This window comes from Echinops telfairi, unplaced genomic scaffold (genome assembly GCF_000313985.2).
Source record: "Echinops telfairi isolate 266 unplaced genomic scaffold, ASM31398v2 ScPeMD7_60;HRSCAF=208, whole genome shotgun sequence".
Taxonomy (NCBI): Eukaryota; Metazoa; Chordata; class Mammalia; order Afrosoricida; family Tenrecidae; genus Echinops; species Echinops telfairi.
The window spans coordinates 7,270,211-7,291,487 of record NW_022103958.1 but is presented as its reverse complement, the minus strand read 5'-3'; the positions used below and the strand labels follow the sequence as shown (position 1 = coordinate 7,291,487).

The 21,277-nt window shown below is 53.3% G+C and overlaps 1 protein-coding gene across 2 annotated transcripts in view; it reads left to right on the top strand.

The window, feature by feature from the left end:
• The first annotated feature begins 213 nt into the window (after positions 1-213).
• ACCS (1-aminocyclopropane-1-carboxylate synthase homolog (inactive)) overlaps positions 214-21,277 on the top strand; it is a 25,249-nt gene continuing 4,185 nt past the window's right edge. The window contains exons 1-12 of one of the 2 annotated variants that reach the window (XM_004708423.2): positions 214-330; positions 1,362-1,643; positions 4,341-4,400; positions 9,056-9,126; positions 9,913-9,982; positions 10,547-10,613; positions 13,372-13,469; positions 13,937-14,014; positions 14,929-15,029; positions 15,665-15,754; positions 18,376-18,421; positions 18,546-18,687. In XM_004708423.2, the coding sequence (XP_004708480.1) occupies positions 1,362-1,643; positions 4,341-4,400; positions 9,056-9,126; positions 9,913-9,982; positions 10,547-10,613; positions 13,372-13,469; positions 13,937-14,014; positions 14,929-15,029; positions 15,665-15,754; positions 18,376-18,421; positions 18,546-18,687 (1,105 nt within the window). In that variant the 5' untranslated portion in view covers positions 214-330. Of the gene's footprint in view, positions 335-1,361; positions 1,644-4,340; positions 4,401-9,055; positions 9,127-9,912; positions 9,983-10,546; positions 10,614-13,371; positions 13,470-13,936; positions 14,015-14,928; positions 15,030-15,664; positions 15,755-18,375; positions 18,422-18,545; positions 18,688-21,277 lie in introns of both variants that reach the window. The other variant, XM_045291090.1, reaches the window with a different exon arrangement.

Here is a 21,277-nt window from a genome sequence, read left to right as displayed (position 1 = left end):
GGGTGGGGCTCCACCCTGGCCGGGAAGGGGTCCTGTGTCATCAGGGGTCGGTGGCGTGGCGGAGCCTAGAGCCTGGGCAGCGTGATCTGCCCCAGCCCTGCCCTGCCCCTTCCCGGGCTCCTCCTCTTGGGGCGGCGCTGGGCTGGCCCCCGCCGTGCCGCGGCCCAGTCTGTTTCACCAGGCGCGGCACTCGGGACACCGCAGGGACTCCGGGCTGCATCGCAGGGACTCCGGGCTGCATCGTGCGAGCCCCGCAGGCCTTTACTGGGGGGTTTCCGGGCAAGGAGACGGCTTCGGGCTCTAGAAGAGGCTCCTTCAACTCTCGCCCCAGTAGGTGTGGCCCTCGCCGAGCAGGAAGCCTGCATGGTTTTCTGCGGGAATCGCTGGCCTAGGGGCCGATTGGGTTTTATCCTTTGGAAGGTGGTGGTGCCCGGGGCATCTGGCCGGGTGTGCGTGGACTTCTTTCTGCCCTCCCGGCGCCTCACCTGCCCCGCTGGCCACCGAGTCCACAGACCCATCCTCCCTCCCCCGCCCAGCAGCGCAAAGCCTTTCCCAGGGGATGCCACCCCAGAAGACTTCTTGAAGCAGAACTTAATTATAGGGAGCCCCTGGGTTTCGGTGCCCCAGTGGGTCACCCGTATTTTGGGGGGTGGGGCTTGTGTATCAGGACAGGAACCATCACCCTAGTTCCTGTTTTATGTCACTTGGGCGTGAGTTAAGATTTGTTACCAGTGCTTTAGCACTTTACATATTTGCCTCTTCACAGTTAGTGTGGGGGAAAGCTTTTTAGCGCCCCCTTTCCCATGTCCTGGAGGCGCAGACTCCCTCTGCTTAAGCCAGCCTTCCCTCACTCCACCACCCAGAACAGGGATGGGCGCCCTGGGGCTCTGACAGAGCCCTTCCTTTGAAGACCCCACTCGCCACTCACCTTGCCTTTTACTCTCAAGGACATCAGACCCCCCACCCCAGCCCCATCCCCACCCCCGGACTCCCAGGCCCAGATCTGTAACTCAGAAAAATGTGACCTGGCCCGTTAAAATGGCCGCAGCAAGAACAGGCAATGGGTGCTGGTGGCCCTTAGATGGCAGAATGGGAAACTGCTGCTATCCTGAAAGTAGCTGAAGCACATTAAGCTGGCATCAGAGAAACGCGGCACTTGTAGCCTCTGATCCTTAGCCGGCTCCCTTTGTTGACGTGGTGTCTGTATATTTGGTTCCCCGGCACTCACCCCACGGTGCCACCAGGGCTCCTTAGTGAGGGGCCCAGGAGAGGATAAGTCCAGGGCAGCTTCCCCTGCGCTGCGCTGCTCGGTGCCGTGGGAGCAGGGAGCAGGCCTGGCTGAGGATTCGGTCTTTGCCCAGATGTCCACCCTTCTTCAGGGCGAGTCCCAGGCACCTATCACCGGTCCAGGCCCAGACTCCGCACAGGCCCCGGGCAGTAGCTGTGACAGTGGTCCAGGCAGAGAATGTTTTGGAAAAGCAGACCGGAAGCTCTACAGCGTGGGCGACCCCATTGCTGGCTTCTCACCTGGGAGCTCCTACCTGTCGTCCCGAGGCAGCATCGTGAAGTGGTTCTGGGACTCCACAGAGGAGGGCTACAGAGCCTACCACATGGATGAGTACGACGAGGACAAGAACCCCGGTGTGAGTGAAGCCCTCTTTCCCCCCCAACCACCTCAACCCCCACCCCACCCCACCCCACAGGACAGCACCCAGCTTATTCTTGTCAGCTTGGCATCACTTCTGATGGAGCTCTAAGAGTGGATTGGCTCTGATGTAACAGAAAGGTTTCCTTGGGGCTGTGGCCGACTTCCTATATCCATAGGAACTGGAGAAAATGTGCTTGTCTTCTTCTGGGTCTAGAGCTTGCATAGTTCATGGACCTCTCGTCCTTTGTACTTGAGCCAGTGCCTGCTGATCCCAGGAGCTATATGCACACCTGGTCTGTTGCATCCTATAAGCAATAGCAAATAGATGGGAAAAGTCTAAATGCCCATCAGAGGAAGAATGGATAAAGAAACTTGGCACACACACACACTGGATGGGTTGCATCAGGAAACAGGCCAGGAATTACAGAGGGGACCCCCTGGGCTTCAGAGTACAATTGTCCTCTATGGGAATATTAGGGCTGTGACCTATTGGAAGCAGGTCACCAGCCCAGTTCTCCAGGGTACCGCTGGGTGGGCCTGAACAGCCAATCTTTCTGTCTGTTTCTGAGCTCTTAACCCTTTGGGGCCACCCAGAGACTCCCTGGACGAGTCCAGATGAACTGAGATCAGATAGGTAAGGTTAGTAGGACAATTCCTGGCACATAATGATGGATGTCCATAAATGGAGCCTGCGGTTAGTATTCCTAGTGTCTGTCTCAATTATTAGACGCGGCAGTGAAGAACAGTTATAATACCCGTAGAAATCATTTAGATCTCGTAAATAATGTGTAAACAATCTTTGTGGAGCAGCTGCAGGTACGGGGCACTGTGGTGGGTTGTCAAGACTGCAGGGTTGGACAAAGACAAAGGCCCTCCTGCCGGGAGTTTATATCCTAATGGGAGAGGCCAGCAGACAAAAAAACGTTGGAGACAATAAAAGCCGCAGAGGAAAATAAGCAGGGTCAAGACATAGACAATGATGTGATAGACTGTGGGGGTGCTGTTCTATATAAGGCAGCCACAAAGTCCACTTGACTAAGGACATGTCAGCAGAGCTCTGAGCTATTGCTGTGTAACAAATTACCCCAAATTTCAGCAGCTTAAAACCATAAGCATGCGTTTCTAGGTTCAGGGAGCTGGGTGGGTGCCTCTCTCAGACTTCACGATCTTTCAGGAAGTTTCAGTGAAGCTGAGGCTGAGGTCTCATCTGAAGGCTTCACTTTATTGTGGGTGGAGGTTGTGGATTGGGGTTTGTTTCCAAGCCCATTCACAAAGCGTTGGCTGGTGTCTGTCCCAGGCGGCACGAACCTCTCAACAGGACTGCCTCATGAAACAGCAGCTGAATTCCCCCAGGATCAACAATCCAAGAGGGAGAGAGTGTGTGTGGCCAGCCTAGCTGGGGGCTCTGCCCTCTAAGTACCCTGTTCTTAGAGGTCGGCAGTTGGCGCCCACTGACTGCTCCGAGGAAGAGCACAAAGCAGTCGTTCTCTCTAGAGATGGACAGCCTTGGGGACCCTTGGCGCTGTTCTGCTGGTCCTCTAGGGCCCTGCATGTCAGAATCCGCTTGATGGCACTGGGTTGGTGGTTTGGTTTTTAGGGATCCGGGGCTTGGTAGTGGCGAACAGGAGGAAGTGGTTGGATTCTGGATATCATTTGAAGGCCGGGCTGACCGAGTTTAACAGCTGGTGAATGGAGAAGCCCAGCAGTCTGCTCCCAGGACATCAAAGAACACTCCCTGGTGTTGATCATAATCTTAGCTCAATCAACTGCTTTTCATCCCTGCTTCTCCATCATGGCCCCCACCCCTCACCCCCCCCACCCCCTGGAGCCCAGGATTCAGAGTGAGGAGCTGCCTGTGCATGGGGCCAGCACTCTGCATCTGAACAGCTTAGGAGGTTTAGCTTCTGCCCTCCCAGGGCAGTACCAATGCCTTCTGGGCAGGGGACTGCAGCCTCATGGGGGGCTACAGGAGGCTCCTGCGGGAGCGCTTGCTTGCCTCCTCTTGACCTGCGTTTGCCCTTCTGTTCCTGCCAGAAAGCCACAGTAACCTAGTGCAGTCTGTCACCCTGGTAGACAGGTACTAGTCCTGCGACATCACAGGAGCGAGACACTGGTTGGTGTGCTGGGTGTGCGTCCGCCCTTCAGGGGCTTACATCAGGCAGGAGAGATGGAGCAGGTCCATGAGTCCCTGTACCCCGGGGGCAGGAACTGACCGGTGCTCTAAGGAAGGTGGTGGGACAGAGAGATTGCTTCAGGGTCCTGAAGGAGAAACGATTTCTTTGGGATGGAGGTCTTGGGGAAGGGCTTCTGGCGGAGATGGTGTTAGAGCAAAAGCATTAGAAGGAAGCCCAGCTGGCATAGTGGGCTGCGCATTGAGCTGCTAACCGCAAGGTCAGTAGTTTGAATCTACCAGCCAGTCCGCTCCTCTAAAGATGAACAGCCTCAGAAACTCAAAGGGGGCAGTTCTACCTTGCCCTCTAGGGTCACTGTGGGTCAGAATGAACTCGATGGCCGTGGATTTTTGGTTTTAGGAATGGAAAGAGGGCTGGGGCACCGAGTGGAGGGTACCACTGGAGAGAGATGGGGATTGTGGTTGGAAGGGTGGGATGGCAGAGAGCCCCTACCCTGCTTGGGGGCCTTTCAGCTGCACCAGTCTACCGTCTCACCTTGCCCCTGTGCCTCTTGTCTCCAGGGCATCATTAACCTGGGCACCAGTGAGAACAAACTCTGCTTTGACCTGCTGTCCAGGCGGGTAAGTCCTGTCTTCCCTCGGTGCTTCCCCACACAAGCCTCTCCCTGGCCTCTGTGGCCCTGGTCTGGGAGACCCAGCTACCAGCTCTCCCTCTGGGCAATCCTCCCTGTGACCTTGGCCAAGTGATTTCCCTACTCCCTGCTGTGTCTTCCTCCATTGGGCCTTTCCTTCCTTCTCTTCCTTCCCTTTGCTATCTGGGTCCCAGCTTGAAGATGGGGGGGCAGGGGAGTGGCAGGAATCAGTAGTGTCCTGCTCAGTATATAGCAACTAGTCCTTCATGGGGAGCAGAAGCCTTGGCTTGTCATTTTTGCCAATTCCCTTCCTGTAAATAAATCCATACGCTCACCATGGCTGAGTCCACACTGCTGATGTAACACCGCTGCACATGCAGTCCGGAAGAGAGGCGTTAGTAGTCATTGTTGGGTTGAGTGACCCACAATCCACCTAAGTATGTAAAAACGTATGCCCCCACCCCAAGGATATACACAGTGACAAAATATAGTAACATCATTAGGAAACGACGATCTTTGAGAATTGAACAATCATGCCCCACCTCTTGCCTGTCAGTTTGTCATACTGTGGTGGCAGGTGTAGGAACAGAACAAAAGAATACCACATGGTTTAAAATCAAGAAAGGTGTGCATCACGATTGCACCCTGTCACCATACTAAATCCACGTGTATGCCGAGCAGATACTCTGGAAAGCCAGACAGGATGGAGAAGAATGAGGCATCAGGATTGGAAGCGGGCTTACGAACAGCCTGTGATGTGCAGATGATACAAGCTCGCTTGGTGAAAGTGAGGAGGGCTTGAAGCACTTGCTGGTGAAGATCAAGGAGGGCAGACTTCAGGGTGGATGACGACTCAGTGTAAGGAAGACCAACATCCTCACAAGTGGACCAGTAGGTAACAGGTTGGTACATGGAGACACGGTTGACGTTGTTAAGGATTTCCTCTTGCTTGGATCCGCCATCAACGCTCATGGATGCAGCCATTGAGAGATCCAACGATGCCTTTGCAGTGGTAAGTCTGCTGTTTAAAGGTTCTCTTTAAAATACTGGAAGGCTAGGAGGTCACTTTGAGGACTAAGGTGCACCTGACTCAAGCTATGATATTTTCACTCGCTTCATAGGCATGTGAAAATTGGGCATTGAATAAGGAAGACCGAAGAAGAATCAATGCATTTGAATCGAAGTGCTGGCAAAGAACATGGAAAGTACCATGGACCGCCGAAGGACCAACCGAATCATCTTGGAAGATGTACAGAATGCTCCATACAAGCAAGGATGGTGCAACTTCATTTCACGTGCTTTGGGCATGCTGTCAGGAGAGACCAGTCCCCAGAAAAGGACATCATGCTTAGGAGAGGAAGAAGGACAAAGAGGACGGTTCTTGACGAGAGGGGTGGACACCGTGGCCGCAGCCACGGGCTGGACTGTGAGAACAATCGTGAGATGGCACAGGGCTGGGCGGTGTTTCCTTCTGTTGGACCTCGGGTCACTATGAGTCACAACCGATTCATTAGCACCTAACAAGATCAGCATTTAAGTCAATGACAATCAAAGCAGACGTTGTACGTTTTTGGTGGGTTCATCTTTTTAAATGGCTGGGGGTTTTATTTATTTATTTATTTCATTTTTTTTTTTTAATTTTAACATTTTATTAGGGGCTCATACAACTGTTATCCCAGTCCATACACACATCAATTGTGTAAAGCGCATTTGTACATTGTTTCTCAAAACATTTTCTCTCCATTTAAATCCCCAACATTAGGTCTTCATTTTTCCCCTCCCTCCCTGCTCCCCCCTCCCTCATGAGCCCTTGATAGTTTATAAATGGGTATTTTGTCATATCTTGCCCTGTCCGACTTCTCCCTTCATCCACTTTTCGGTTGTCTGTCCCCCAGGGAGGAGGTCACACACAGTTCCATGTAATCGGTTCCCTCTTTCCTACCCATTCTCCCTTTACCATCCCTGTTTTGCCACTCACACCACTGGTCCTGTAGGGCTCATCCGTCCTGGATTCCCTGGAATTTCTATTCCTATCTGTACCAGTGTACTTCCTCTGGTCTAGCCAGACTTGCAAGATCGAATTCGAGTCATGGTAGTGGGAGCGGGGAGGAAACATTTAGGAACTAGAAGAAGGTTGTATTTCTCATCATTGTTGCATCGCACCCTGACTGGCTCATCTCCTCCCCGAGACCCCTCTGCAAGGGGATCTCCAGTGGCCTACTAATGGGCTTTGGATCTCCACTCCACACTCCCCTCATCATTCACTATGGTAAGATTTTTTGTTCTGATGATGCCTTACACCTGATCCCTTCGACATCTCGTGGTTGCATAGGCTGGTGTGCTTCTTCCATGTGGGCTTTGTTGCTTCTGAGCTTGATGGCCGCTTGATTACCTTCAAGCCTTTAAGACCCCTGGCTGGGGTTTTTAGCACAGCCTTCAGAAGGCCTGAAAATTACTTGATGGACTTTCTCAAGCTGGTGTGAGTCAGATCATACAAACGACAGGAAATGCCAGTCACCATTGTTCCTGCCTAGGAGGCCTTGTTGTCAGACTTTAGATTTAGATTTAGAGAGAGAGAGAGATGCTTAATCCCAAAGAACCTATTTCCGCAGGTGAAAATTCCAGCACCCCAGGGAGGGGAGGACTGTTTTACCTCAAGTCCTTTCCAAACCCGAAACCAAGACCACTGCTGTGGGGTCACCGCGGATTGGGATGGAATCGACAGTGACGCTTTAAAGAGGACTTCGTGGGAGACCTAGCCTTGATCCCGACCAGCCCGCTCCCTCCACGGCCACTGCCTGGGTGTTGGCGGACACTGTGGTGTGCTGCTACAGGGAACGGCTTTCATCAGCACTCCCAGACTCAGACAGACTAGCAAGGAAGAGCCTGGAGAACTACTCCCAACCTCGGCCAGAGGAAACCCTGTGGGTCACAACCACCTCGTCCTGCTGCCCACTGGCTTATAGGGGCTGAATCTCCTTAAAGTCAGCCCTCCCTCAAAGGCAGCACAAAGCTTACCGTCCAATAGAAGCAAACCATGGGCCAGGGACATGATCCTAAACTTCCAATTACAGTAAGAAGACGCCAGGAAGGTTAATTTCCATAGTAGGTTTTATTTAAGCCTGAGATCTCCAAGCTGTTGCGAGTTAGGCATGTAATCGATATCAAAAATGTTAATGAGATCAGGGATAGTCCCTGCCGTACCAAATATTCCAAACGTCATACGGCTTCCTTCAGACTAGCTACATCTCACATAGCCACTAGTCACATGTGAGCTAGGAGCTACCATTCTGGACCATCCAGCTCTGAAGACAAAGGAAGAGAGACGGAAGGCTGGGCTGAGTTTTAAAATGCTAATCCATGATCTTTATTCAACACGCTCACCTTAAAAGAACATTTTGAGATGCGCAAGAGTTAAAGCCAACAGAGATAAACCCTGTTCTATACACAACCCTGCCACACAAGCTCCAAGCAGGTGCACGATAGATCCACGGATGAACAGGCAAAGCAGGGAGAGGAGAACCCGCCCTACATGGGAGCTTGTCAGAGTTGATTTCTTCAAGTGTACTCACCTGTGCTACAAACATCCACGTGTGTGGTGGAGCACACAGGGGGCCACAGGAAACCTTCTCAGACATAGCCAGACCCCTTGGGGGAATGAGTCACTGGGCCTGGGTACACTCAGGGACTGGGGCGCTCAGAGCCCCGGGCTGCTCAGGACCCAGGGTTCAGGGGACATCAAGGTCAACTGGCATAACGGAGTCCACAAAAGTAATGTTCTACATCTTGCTTCAGCGAGTCAAGGCTGGGGTCTTCAATGCTCAAGAGCAGCCATCTAAGGTACCAACTGTCTGTCTGTCCTCGTCTGGAGCAGAGAAGAATGAAGACAAGCAGAGGGGTATGCAGCAGTCCCGTGAAGGAAGGGACCACACAAACGTCGGTCTCCACCACCCAGAGACCAGAAGAACTGGCTGGTGTCCCCACCCTACCACCACCATTACCAACTGCTCTCAAAGGGATCCCATGAAAAAGTCCTGGGTAGAGTGGGAGGAGAATGTGGAGCAGAACTTGACATCCTAAAGATCAGGCTGGCTGCTCAGCTCGTCACCCTTCAGGTCTGGAAATGAACTCACTCCGTGGTTCCCTTTTCAGCCAAACCACAGACTAGCCTGTAGGGGGACCATACCACTAGGGACGGGTTTGCAGAGGCAGTGAGAGGTCTTGGAATTGGTTGGCATCACCAAAGCCCTGGATTCCCCAACCATACGGCCTCGGGCTTAGCTCAACCTCACACTTGGGAAAAGGAGCTGGTTCCTAGACCAATCCCTCCGTGAGCAGCCACTGGCTCGGGGCCACCACAGTCAAGGGAAGACCCAGGGTAGGGGGACCAACAATAAGAAAGGTCATTGGCCACTGAGAGTTGAGTGCCCTTTGCTAACTACGACCTTGATGGGTTCTCCTCACTTTTCTGAGCCTCAGTTTCCCCACCTGCAAAATGCCATGCCTGGGCAGCCCCTCTCGTGACTTCTCTGATGGGCCGTCCGAGCCCTTGGCTTGGGATGACGAAGGCACGAGCATGCTACAACGTGCCCTGTGGATGCAGGTGGCAGTGCCAGCCCTGACGCTCTTTCTCTCCGTCCCCAGCTGAGGCAGAGTGACATGCTGCGAGTGGAGCCCTTTCTGCTGCAGTACCCGGACTGGAGGGGCCACCAGTTGTAAGTTGTTGATCTACGCCAGTGATTCTCAAATGGGGGTGATTTTGTGTCCCAGGAAGGGACATTTGGCAACACCCAGAGACATTTCTGGTCGTCATACCTGGACAGGGGTGTGCTACTGACATTTAGGGGGTAGAGGCGAGAGATCCAGTCACATCTCCCACAATGCACTGCACAGTCCTCCACCAGAAAGAAGGATCCAGACCAAGATGTCCTAGTGCCCAGGGGAGGTGGCCTGACTGGGGCTGCAGGCCTGTTCCTGGGAGCCCATAGGGGTCTCGGGTGTATCTGCAGAGAAATGGTGCCTGCTTCGAGCCCCACCAGTTTAGGGGTGCTGAGTTTGGGTTCCCTGAAGGATGTGAGGCCTGGGTAGGGCCTTTAGGAATGTCAGGAGAGCCAGAATGGGCTTTTAGTTGCTCCCCAATGAGATCACCGTCACCCACTGCTGACGGGCTGAGTCTGACTCCTAGCGACCCCGTAGGACGGCTCCCCAGGGTTTCCGAGGCTGTAAATCTCAACAGAAGCAGACAGCCTCCTCGTTCTCCCACGTTTTGAGTCAAGTAATAAGATTCCCCACAGCCTCCCAGCATCACCAAGTGGATTTTGACCCCTGTGTTTGGGAAAAGACTATATTTGACAGAAGCAGCAACCTCCTCTTCCTCCCTTGGAGTGCTGAGGAGTAGAGATGACACTGACTACACTCCTGGGTGGACTGAGGATTGGGGGTGGGAGGGCGGCCCTGGCAATCTCTGACCAACTGACTGTCTGTCTGTCTCTTGTCTCTAGCCTGCGGGAGGAAGTGGCCAGGTTTCTGACTTTCTACTGTAAGAGCCCAGCACCCCTCAAACCAGAGAACGTGAGTGAATCCTTCCTCTGCTCCTCTCTGTTCACCCAGCTTGGTGGGGATGGGCTTGGGGGGGAGGTGGGGTTGATTTCTCCCTTTCATTGAGAATTGGGAATAGCTCGCTTTTAAAAAAAATAAATCATTTTATTGGGGTTTCTTACAGCTCTTATCCCAATCCATGTATCCATCCATTGTATCCAGCACATTTATACATATGTTGCCATCATCATTTTCAAAATATTTCCTTTCTACGTGAGCCCTTGGTATCAGCTCATTGCCCCCCACCCCCACCCCCTGGGACTAGCTTTTTGTTTCCTTCCTCCTAATGCAGGCAGTTTGAGTGTGGGTCCATTTCTACCCCACTTGGTTCCTTAGCCTCTATCTGCCTCCTAGCTCCAGGCAAGACTCACAGAGTGACCAGCTCCCCATGCCCTCCCTCGCTGATCCTGCTGCAAGGTCTCCCGTCCAGAGCCTGGCTGGCAGTCGGAAGAGGCCTCTGGGCACCTGGTTGATGCCAAGGGAGGGGACTACCTGACTGCTGGGCCAGGCTCAGCAGCCTCTGGATGTCTCCCTCAGGTGGTGGTGCTGAATGGCTGTTCCTCCCTCTTCTCTGCCCTGGCCATGGTGCTGTGTGAGGTGGGGGGTGAGTACACTGGCAGGGGGTGGGGGAGTGGGGGTCCACACTCTGCTCACAGTAGCCTGATTGCCTGCTCTTGAGGGCTTTCCTGACCAGAAAAATGGACTCATTTGGGGGCTCACATAAGCAGCTCACCAGGACAGTGGGACTTGGCAGTTCCAGAGAGATTAGCATGATGTCAGGATGCTGGGCTGCCACCTGAGATGATTCTGGTTCACCATCCTGGTCCCAACATGGCTGCTGTATCCTCACCTGGCAGAGCAGGAAGAAAGGATTGCAGCTGTGCCCAGCCCGTCTCTTTAGCACGATTTGGGTAGAGTCCCCAAGAATGCCTCTGACGTCACACTGGTCAGAATTATCACCGAAGCCCCTCCCCAGGGAAGCCCCTGGAAAAGATGGAGGTGGGGGGGACTAGGAGAAGGAACCAGGGTGGGCTTAAACCACAGGTTTCAAAATGTATTTGGCCTACTATCTCCTCTTCAGGAAAAAAAAAATGTTCTCAGTGCCCTCCTCCCCTGGAAACTCAAAACTTCTGTACTATGGTCCTGAATCCAGGATGAAATGTGGGTATCTGCTTCTGTAGCTCCCTGGATTGTTCCAACACACCCAGGGAGCAGTATCACACACTTTGGGAAACATTGGCTTAACGAACATTAGGCTCCTCCCTGGGGATGGGAGGAGGCCCTCTCTCGTGGGTGCATTGCTGCTGGGAGGTGAACACTATTGGGCTTTCTTATGGAGAATGACCTTAACTGATTGACTCTTGAATACGAAGCCATCATGGCCTGCCTCATCTTGAGATCCTGGTAGGTCTCAAGAGCTGATAATGGTCAGGGATGTTTCATAGCATGAACCGAGGCTCACTTACACTAGCCGAGCTCATGAGGATCATGTTAGTCACACTGGTTGGCCACAGACCACGTTGGAGGTACTGGTCTAAGGCTTTACATAGAGAATGCCAAGCAATCCTACCACAAATACCCCCAGTACAGTAGCTTCAACGGTCCAGATCAGGAGATGAAAGCACCCGTCACAGTCACGCCAAGCAGCACTTAACCTTCAGTGGGTGGTTCTGGTAAGGACACTGCCAGTCATTTCATACCCATTCAAGATCAAGAGCAGGGTTAAGATGACAATCTCCTTCCCTCCCTCCCTCTTTTGTTTTTTTAAATTAAAAGATCATTTTATTGGGGCCTCTTACAGCTCTTATAGCAATCCCTATATCAATTGTATCAAGCATATTTGTACATAGATTGCCATCATTCTCTTCTAGACATTGGCTTTCTGTTACGCCCTTGGTATCAGCTCCTCTTCCCCCACCCCTCCCTCTTTTCCGCCTCGGCCAGCCCTTCCTCCGTTCTTACATGGCCCAGAGGCGCGGCCTCAGTGCTCACTGATATCTCACAAGATTCTCTGCTTCTTAGGTCAGTCTTGGGAGGAAGACAGAGACAGGATGGTTTCAGGCCAGCCAGGGGACGGCTCCTTGTGGGTCACACGTCCACTTTGGGTCCAACTTTGAAGCCAGAGGAAGAGGAGGAAGGAACATGGAGAACAAGGCCTCCCCTCCTACAGCTCTGGGTTGTGCTACAGGGGAGATTGAGGAAGGAGGGTAGCTGAGCCTGTGGATCCTCTTCAGAGCCTGAGGGGTTTCCTGTCTCCATGTCACCTCCTCTAATCTGCCTGTCCAGAGCTAGTCATCCCTGTGTGACTGGTCCCCAATAGTCCCAGGCTTTCATTTGAATACCTGCCCCACTCTGTCCACCGGGGGGAATTCACCTCTCCAGAAGCAGCGCATTCTCTCCAGAGGCAATTTTATATGTCCTCCCATTTGTTGAGGACCACTGGTGATGTCATGGTTACTCATTGGGCTGTGATCTGCAAGACCAGCAGTTCAAAACCACCAGCCGCTCTGCAGGAGAAAGAAGGGCTTTCTACTCCTGTAAAGGGTTATAGTCTCAGAAACCCACAGGGGCCACTCCCCCCTGTCCTGTTGGGGTCACTAGGAGCCAACATCAACCCAATGGCAGTGAGTTTGAGGCTTCCCATTTGTTGAGCCCCAATCGGCACTTGGCAACTCTTCCTTCTGGTCCCCAATCTGTCCTTGCAGCCACCTAGCATGTTGGCATGTTGAGAGCTTTCCTCAAGGTTAAAGCCCCCCTTTCCTCAAGGGTAAAGTCAGGTGGCAATAGTACCTCCTTGGCAGAGCGATAGCAAGGACTGGGACGAATGCTCGGCACAGGTCCCAGCACACAGTCAATGCTCTGTCAATGCTGTTGCCCTCCTTAGGGGCCCCCCAGCCGGCTCCGGCTCACAGCCACCCTATGTGCGACGGAAGGAGACACCGCCAGGCCCTGCCTGCGCCATCCGCACAATTTTTCCGTCTGAGCCCCTTGCTGCACAGCCACCGTGCGGACCCCTCTTGTCGAGGGTCCTCCTCTTTTCCTTCTAACCCTCCTCCACCTGACCACGCATGAAGCCTTTCTCCAGGGACTGGTCTCTTCTGATAACTTGTCCAAAGTCCATGAGACTTGTGTTTATTAGAAAGGGGACTGATCTCAGTGGATCCCAGCTTTAGGAAGAGTCTTGGGAGTTGGGGTGGAGGGAGAGGGAGGAGCTGGTATTGAGGGACGGAGGGAGGGAGGGAGAATGCCCACAACCTTCTCCAGAAACGTAGAAGGCTAGGAGAAGCCACAGGGCTGGCAGATGGGGGTCTTGGGGTGACCTGGCCAGAGAGTGATGAGCCCTGGCCCCCTCTTGCCTCCAGAGGCCTTTCTGATCCCCGCTCCTTGCTATGGATCCATCACAGAGCATGTCTATCTCTACAGCAACGTCCGCCTGGTCTACGTCTATCTGGACAGTGAGGTAAAGGCTCAGGGATACTGGTGGGACCTGGTCCATTGCATTGGACTTTGCGGGTGGACCCGGGAGAGGCCAATGCCGAGGGCTCAGGGGTGGCAGGTGAAGGGGGAAAGGGGAGAGGAGTCATCTGTTGTCTGCTACTTCAGTTCCCTGAAGCTTTCCAAGCTCCAGGCTTTTACATGCCTGGGGTCCACAGAGACACCAGGAGGCTAAACCTCAGGAGTGGGGAGTGGGGAGGGATGGGGCAAACCTCAGGTGGAATTCCTGGAGTCTAGTCAGTGGACCCCTGTGTCCTCTGCCCAGAAGCAGAAGGTCCCTGGTGAGACAGGGTAGGAGTGGGTGGCAGTGGGAGGGGAGTGACCCCACTTTAGCGGTTCTGGAGGCTGGGACAGCAGGTCTGAGGAGAGAGCTAATCATTCAGGGTTAGTGGGCTGGTGCCTTGGGCTGGTGACTTGGGGGTCTCTTTCCAGGTCACAGGGACAGACACACGCCCCTTCCAGCTCACAGTGGACAAGCTGGAGATAGCCCTGCAAGGAGCTCATTCTCAGGTTGCGGGTCAAGCCAAGCCCGAGGCTGGGGAGTGGGTGGCTCTGAGCAGGGCATGGACCTTTCTTCCGAGGGCAGACCTCCTCCTGGGAGCGGGTGGCAGCGCCTGTGGTGGGGGCAAGACGTGTGGTGGCAGCATGGCAATTTTCTGGAACCCAGGTAGGGCCCGACCCAGCCAGGGCCAGTGGAGGGTTTTCCAGGAGAGCAGGATTCTCAAACCGCAGTGCACAGAGAACACCTGGGAAGGCTTCATTAAAAAGCCAACCCCCCTCTCATCTTGGCCCCTCCCCTCACCCACCCCCTGGGTGATTCTGACCCAGGAGTTCAGGTGAGGTGAGGTGGTCTGTCCACCACGTCACTTTGAAGGACTGTGACATCTTCCTGAAGGGGTCCTGGGTAGTGCAAACCGTTAAAGCTCTTGGCTGCTGACCAAAACATGTGCAGCTTGAATCCACCCAGAGTTAACCCAGAGCAGCCTGGTGATCTACTCTAAAAGACCAGCCATTGAAAACCCTGCAGACACACTTACCCTTGACACTCGGGGAGTGGGGGGTTGACTCAACAGCAAGCCCTAGGTGTGTATATTATATACATATATGTATATATATATGTATATATATACACATATATAATTATATATATATATATAATTTCCTCACCACACCCCCCCTCCAGCCTTCTGTGGAAATGTAGACCAGTACTTCCAGGCTTCCTTTCTAATCCACTTTCCAGAAATTTATTCAGTCTTCTGACTTGGCACAAGGCCACAAGTCCAATTCTGGGTCCCACTTGTTGGCTCCTGTGGAGCCCTTTCCCGGGGAGCCCACCTAGCCGTCTGTCTCGTTCATTAGAGCTCTGTGCCCCTGGCTTTGGAAAAAAGCTGAGGGTCCCTTGTCCTGCTGATGCCTTGTTTCAGGGTGTGAAAGTCAAAGGCCTCATCCTGCTCAGCCCGCAGAACCCTCTGGGGGACGTCTACTCCCCAGTAGAGCTGCAGGAGTACCTGGAATTTGCCAGAAGGTGAGCCCCTCCCCCCCACTGCACCCCACACATGTCTGGCCAGATCAGGGTTCCAAGGTGCACTTTTGCGGCAGTTCCTTGGGCCCCTCTACCCTCATTGTGCACGTCCACTAGCTCTGGTCCCTCCCAGTAAGGCGAGGAGGTGGGGCTTTGGGGATGCAGAGCCACCGGAGTGCTAGCCAGCAAGTCCCACCTCCTCTCTCACAACAGCCTGCCTTCAACTGCGCGCTCTCCAGGGGCCGCGCACCAAGCTGTGCAGGCACTTCATGTGCTGTAGCTCGCTTAACCCTTGCAACCACCCTTCTGGTAGAGGTGCCTTATTATCCCCAAATTATAGGGGAGACAACCAAGGGTTGGAGTGGTCAGGTGACCACACCTGTGCTTTGTACCACCCGGGCAGGGCCCCAGAGCCTTCGCTCTGCCCCTTTAAAAGCTCCAGCTCGTTAAATGCGCCATTGTCATCTGCTTTGGATGGAGGGGGAAGCAGGGATGAAGGATGGGTGATCCTGGAGATGACAAGTATGGGCACCTGGGCTAGAACCCTCTGGCTTTCTGACCTGCCAGCACCCCCCCCCCCCCCCCGGGAACACAGTCGCTCCGTGAACTGAGCTCTGACCTGCCGTGCTCACCCGCAGACATGCACTGCACGTGATTGTGGATGAGATCTACATGCTGTCCGTGTTTGACAAGTCAACCACCTACCACAGCGTCCTGAGTCTGGACAGGTGAGGCTGCTTCACCAGCCCCCACCACTGCCCCCCAGTGCCCCACCCCTCTGTGACCTGCCCCCCTCGGAGCCCCCTGTTGTAGACTACTGTCCCAGAAAGAAAACAACCCAGACCGCGACAAGTTCAAAAGAAAAAGTTTTATTACCCGCTCAGGGACTGTCAGCCCTCTTGAGAGGAGACTGAGCCTGTCTAATTTTCCAAAGGTTTTTTTTTCTTCTTTTTTAAAAATCGTTTTATGAGGGGCTTATATGACTCTTATCACAATCCACATATACATCAATTGCGTAAACCACATTTGTACATTCATTGCCCTCATCATTGTCAAAACATTTGCTCTCCACTTAAGCCCCTGGCATCAGGTCCTCATTTTTGCCCCCTCCCTCCCTGCTCCCTCCTCCCTCATGAGCCCTTGATAATTTATAAATTGTTTATTTTGTCATATCCTTCCCTGTCCAACGTCTCCCTTCACCCACTTTTCTGTTGTTCCGTCCCCCAGGGAAGAGGTCACAAACAGATCTTTGTAATCGGTTCCCTCTTTCCAACCCATTCTCCCTCTACCCTCCCAGAAGCCACTCACACCACTGGTCCTGAAGGGCTCATCCGCCCTGGATTCCCTGTGTTTCCAGTTCCTATCTGTACCAGTATAGAGGTAGAATTCAGATCATGATAGTGGGGTGGGGGTGTGGGGAAGCATTTAGGAACTAGAGGAAAGTTGTATTTTTCATCGTTGCTACATCGCACCCTGACTGGCTCGTCTCCTCCCCGAGACCCCTCTGCAAGGGGATCTCCAGTGGCCTACTCATGGGCTTTGGGTTATACTTTTGCAATGTGCAGGTATGCAAGCAAGCAGAGTACAGAAGCAGGAGATTGCGGTTAGCCATTTTTAGTGAAACAATGACTACTGTTAATTGAACAATAATCGCTCTAGTTGTTCTTCCAAGCCTTTTGAACATACATTTCCTTCTACACAGTCTGTTGCTCTTGCCAGCACAGCCTGCCTCCCTAATATCAGCTAGTTCATTTATAGTTCATAGCTAGTTCATTTATAGTTCATGATGGCTTCTGTAAGCTCAAAATGGTTTCACGCTTGTCAAGGCTGTTTCAGCTTTTCCTAGAGCTACTACATCCCATCTTCCACCCATCTGAGCCCACTGGTCCTCAGTTGCCCCATGAGAACATGAAAGGGCTGGACTAGGTCTGTGATTTTCAGGTGTGTCTTAGTTGCCTGCTTCTGCCATCACGTCAGTCTGGACACATAGCAAGCCTACATAGGGTTTCCCAGATAGTCCAGCTTCATGGGAGCAGATGGCCTCCTCTTCCTCCCACGGAGTGGCTAGTAGTTTGAACCACAGACCACGTGGTTAGCAGCCCTACACGTGTCCCACAGAAGTAGCGGAGTGGGTGGCTCACAGCTCTGGAGGGGAGAAGTCTGAATTAGGGTATTGGCTCTACCCATTCCGGCCGGGAACCTTTACGTTCTGGTGTCTGCCTGTGGTCCCTATAGTTCCTTTGCCTGTAGATGATCTCCATGTGATGTCTGCCTTCCCCCACCTGTGTGTGTCTGTGTCTCCCCTGGTCTTTTTGGAACTTGGAAGTACTTATAGAGCCCCCACCCTACATTGATCTGACCTCAATGACCTGACGACATTAGCTGGCCTTATGGAAAGTGATGGCATCATATCACATCACGTTTCTTATGGCACAGAAGGCAATCTGCTCTGGGCTAGTGTTTGGCCCAACCACTGGGGACCCATAGCGGAGCCAAGTTGACACTGAAAACTGATAGCCATCTCAAATTGTTCTGTGGCATTTGAGAGCTCCAAGGGATTAGGGTGGGGGGGTGGTGGTGGCTTAGGATCCCTGAGGAGCAGGCTGTGTGGGTGGAACTTCTGTTTTTAGCTGACTTTAGACCTTTAGTAGCAAAGCCCAGGTTTTTTGGTTTGTTTATGGCCAAGGATTAAAAGAAGTCTGGGGCGCTGTGAGGAGTGCCTAGGATATCCAGTCAACCTAGTCTGCTGGGGGTGGGGGGTGGTGGCGGTGGTCAGGGACGGTTGGTCTCTTGGAGAAGGTAACCCTTGATCTGGATCAGAGCTGGGGTAGCTTTTCTGTCAAGGGCCAGATGGTGAAGATTTGAGGCTTTGCAGGCTAGTGTAGCACAAATGGAGCCAGAGGTAATATGTAACGGAGAGTGTATGGTGGTGGTTTCTGATAAAACTTTATATATAAAAACAAGTAGTGGGCAGAGTTTGGCCTATAGGCTAGAGGGCTATTTCCCCAATTGGGTGATCCTGTCCCCTGGAGGATACTGAAATGATGGGGCGCGCGGGGGGGGGGGGCGGAGCCTGCAAAAGCACAGACCTACACTTTATCCTGGATGATGGGCTATAGTACAAAAGGCTTTACTTGCCAGAGGGGTGTGGACTCATTTTTTCTCTGAAAGGCTTGGGCAGTGGGGTGGGGCATAGGACCAAATCAGTTTGGGAACCTCTGGGTTTGAGTTTGGGACCCCAAATCTGAAGGCTCCATCGGGATGGGTGACTCCCGTCTATTCGTCATCTCTTCCTTTGCTCCCCTCCCACGTCTGGGCTGCCGCTGTTCCTTCCCTGTGCGCTCTGCAGACTGCCTGACCCCCAGAGGACCCACGTCATGTGGGCGACCAGCAAGGTGAGCTTCCTGGCTGGCCATGGGCCTTCGGGGAAGTGGGGCGGGAACAGAGGTGAGTGGACCGGCTTCCTCCAGGGGGGGACTGGCCTCTCTCCAGGGAACCCCCCACCATTCCCACCTGCAGGACTTCGGGATGTCCGGGCTCCGCTTTGGCACGCTGTACACAGAAAACAAGGATGTGGCCAGTGCCGTGGCTTCCCTCTGTCGCTACCACGGCCTCAGTGGCTTTCTCCAGCACCAGATGGCCCAGCTGCTCCGGGACCGAGGTGACTGCCGGGGCCTGACATGCAGGCAGGGGCTTAGGTCTGCACCAGTCATAGGGAGGGATTGGCTCAGATCAGATCATAGCCCATGGGAAGAATTCGGGATGGGGTTTGAAGACTCAGGCTCTGGGTTCCTAGCCGATGCTGTCATGGCCTAGTGGGGTCACACCTTCCCAAGCCTCCATTTCTTCATCTGTCAGACGAGTCAGAGTGGTGTCTGTCTTGTAATTCATTGTGGTTTGTAATACAGTTAGGGGGTGATGGCCACCTCTCTTCCTCTCCCTGCCATCGAGCTCATTCTGACCCACGGGTGACCCTCGAGGACAGGGGAGAACTGCTCCTGTGGGTTTCTGAGACCACAACTCTTTCCAGGAGTAGAAAGCCTCGTTTGTCTCCTGTGCAGGGGCTGGTGGCTTTGAACTGCTGACCGTGTGATTGGCAGCCCAAGGCATAAACAAGCCACCAGGGGACAATGTGAACTCATTGCCATCTGGGAGCTCCGGAAGGCAGGCGCTAGGAGAGAGATGACAATTGCACTTCCACTCTGTCCCAGGGCTCAGACCGTGGGTGTGGGTGGCAAAGCGCTTCCACTCCTGGAGCTCCCCCCACATCCCCAAATCTCAACTCTGCTACTGTTCACTGCTAGAGAGTCCATTCCAACTCCTAGCAACCCTAGAGGGCAGGGTGGGGGAGCATCTAGCCATAGAAGACCCATAGCATCATCAGAACCAGCGAGCATCGCACACCTAGCCAGAGGGAAGCCGGTCCAGCCATCATAATGGGGGTGAGTTAGTTGCTTGACCAGTATGGCCTGTGAATGATGTTATCAGTGTCCACATGGCCCTTGGCAGGACAAAGCACCCTACTTCTGCTTATAGGACAGAGTAGGACTGCTCCCTAGGGTTTCCGAGGCTGGAAATCTTTACCAGAGCAGAAAGCCTCATCTTTCTTCCAAGGAGTGGCTGGTGGGCTCAAACCACTGTGCCTGTGGTTACCAGCCTAGTGCTTCACCCCCAGCCCCCAGGAGGTGGGTGGCTTTTATCAGATGTCTACCTGATATTTACTGATGGGGACAGTGCGAACCCATATGCACACGCACACACTTTGTTATCTTGAGAGTTGTGTTTGCCTTGACTCCGGCATGCGGCGACCTTGTGTACAGCCAAATCAAACCCTGCCCAGGCTTGCGCCACCCTCACTGGCTGAGACCATCTGAGCCCATCCAATGAAGGGCTCCTCTCCTGTTTGCTGACCTTCGACCAGCTCAGGGGGACCTTTCTGGTGGTGTCTTTCCTAATGGCACTGCCAGAGTAGGCATCGTGGCGGTCGGCATTTTAAAAGGGTGCACCACTTAGGAAAGCCATGTGGTAGCTCCTTCAAGGAGTCCTGTGGGTTGCTTTCTCATTGCTGGCCACAAGGTCAGCGGTTGGAACCCACCAGCTGCCCCACGGGAGAAAGAGGAGACTGTCTACTTCTGGAAAGATGTACCGGCTCGGACACCCAAAGGGGCAGTTACTCTGCTCTGCTCTGCATGGAGGGTCGCTCGGAGTCACAACCAGCTCGATGGCAGCAATTTAGTGTTTCTCTCGACACGCCCTTACCAAATGACTGAGCCCTTCCTCAGTACACAACCACTTAAGCCGCTCTATGAATAATCACCGAAGACTGGGGATAGCCCCTGTGTCCTTCCCTGGGTGACTGGGTAAATCAGGAGTCTCCCCCAGCCCCAGGCTCACGTCCATTTCACGGCGATGCCAGAGGACAGTAGCACGGCTCCCCCTGGCTCATCTTCATGGGAGCAGACATCCTCATCTTTCTCCCACAGAGCAGCTGCTGGGTTCAAACCACTGACCTTGTGGTCAGCAGTCCAGCCGTCCAACGCTTCATCTAGGCTGCAAGGGCTCCTTTAGTGGCACACCTGCACCATAGAACACCGCTGTGCCGTCCAATCTGTGGCAGCGTGGGCTGATCTTAAAGGCATGGTGCTGAGTGAAAGAAGTTAGTACTGAAAGAATACATTCTATCCAATTCCACTTTTAATGTCAATCAGGGAGAGGTGAAGCTATAGTGACAGAAGGGACAGATCAGTGGTTGTGTGGGGCGTTAGAGGGAGGGCTAGCGGGGGGTGGGGGGTGGCGGGTAAAGGAACAGTTCTTTAGTCTGATAGTGGTGGTGTGGGTGACACAAATCTCTACACGTGTGAAGATGTAGCGAACTGTTTATCCAAAAAAAGTTGGTGGTGCAGCAGGAGAATTCTCATCTTCCAGGCTGGAGCCCTGCCAACCTGATGAGTTATGCATTGGGCTGCTAACTGCAAGGTCAGCCGTTCAAACCTACCAGCAGCTCTGCAGAAGAAAGATGAGGCTTTTGACTCCCATAAAGAGTCACCCTCTCAGAAACCCAGAGGGGCAGTGCTACCCTGTCTTGTAGGGTTGCTATAAGCCAGAATTGACTCTGTGGCAGTGCGCTTTTTGAGTTTGGATGCCAAAGACCCTGGTTAATTCCCAGCCACTGTTCACCTGTCAGCGGAGGCTTGGGTGCTGCTGAGGTTCTGAGATGTTTCAGCAGAGCTTCCCGTTGAAGACAGACTAGG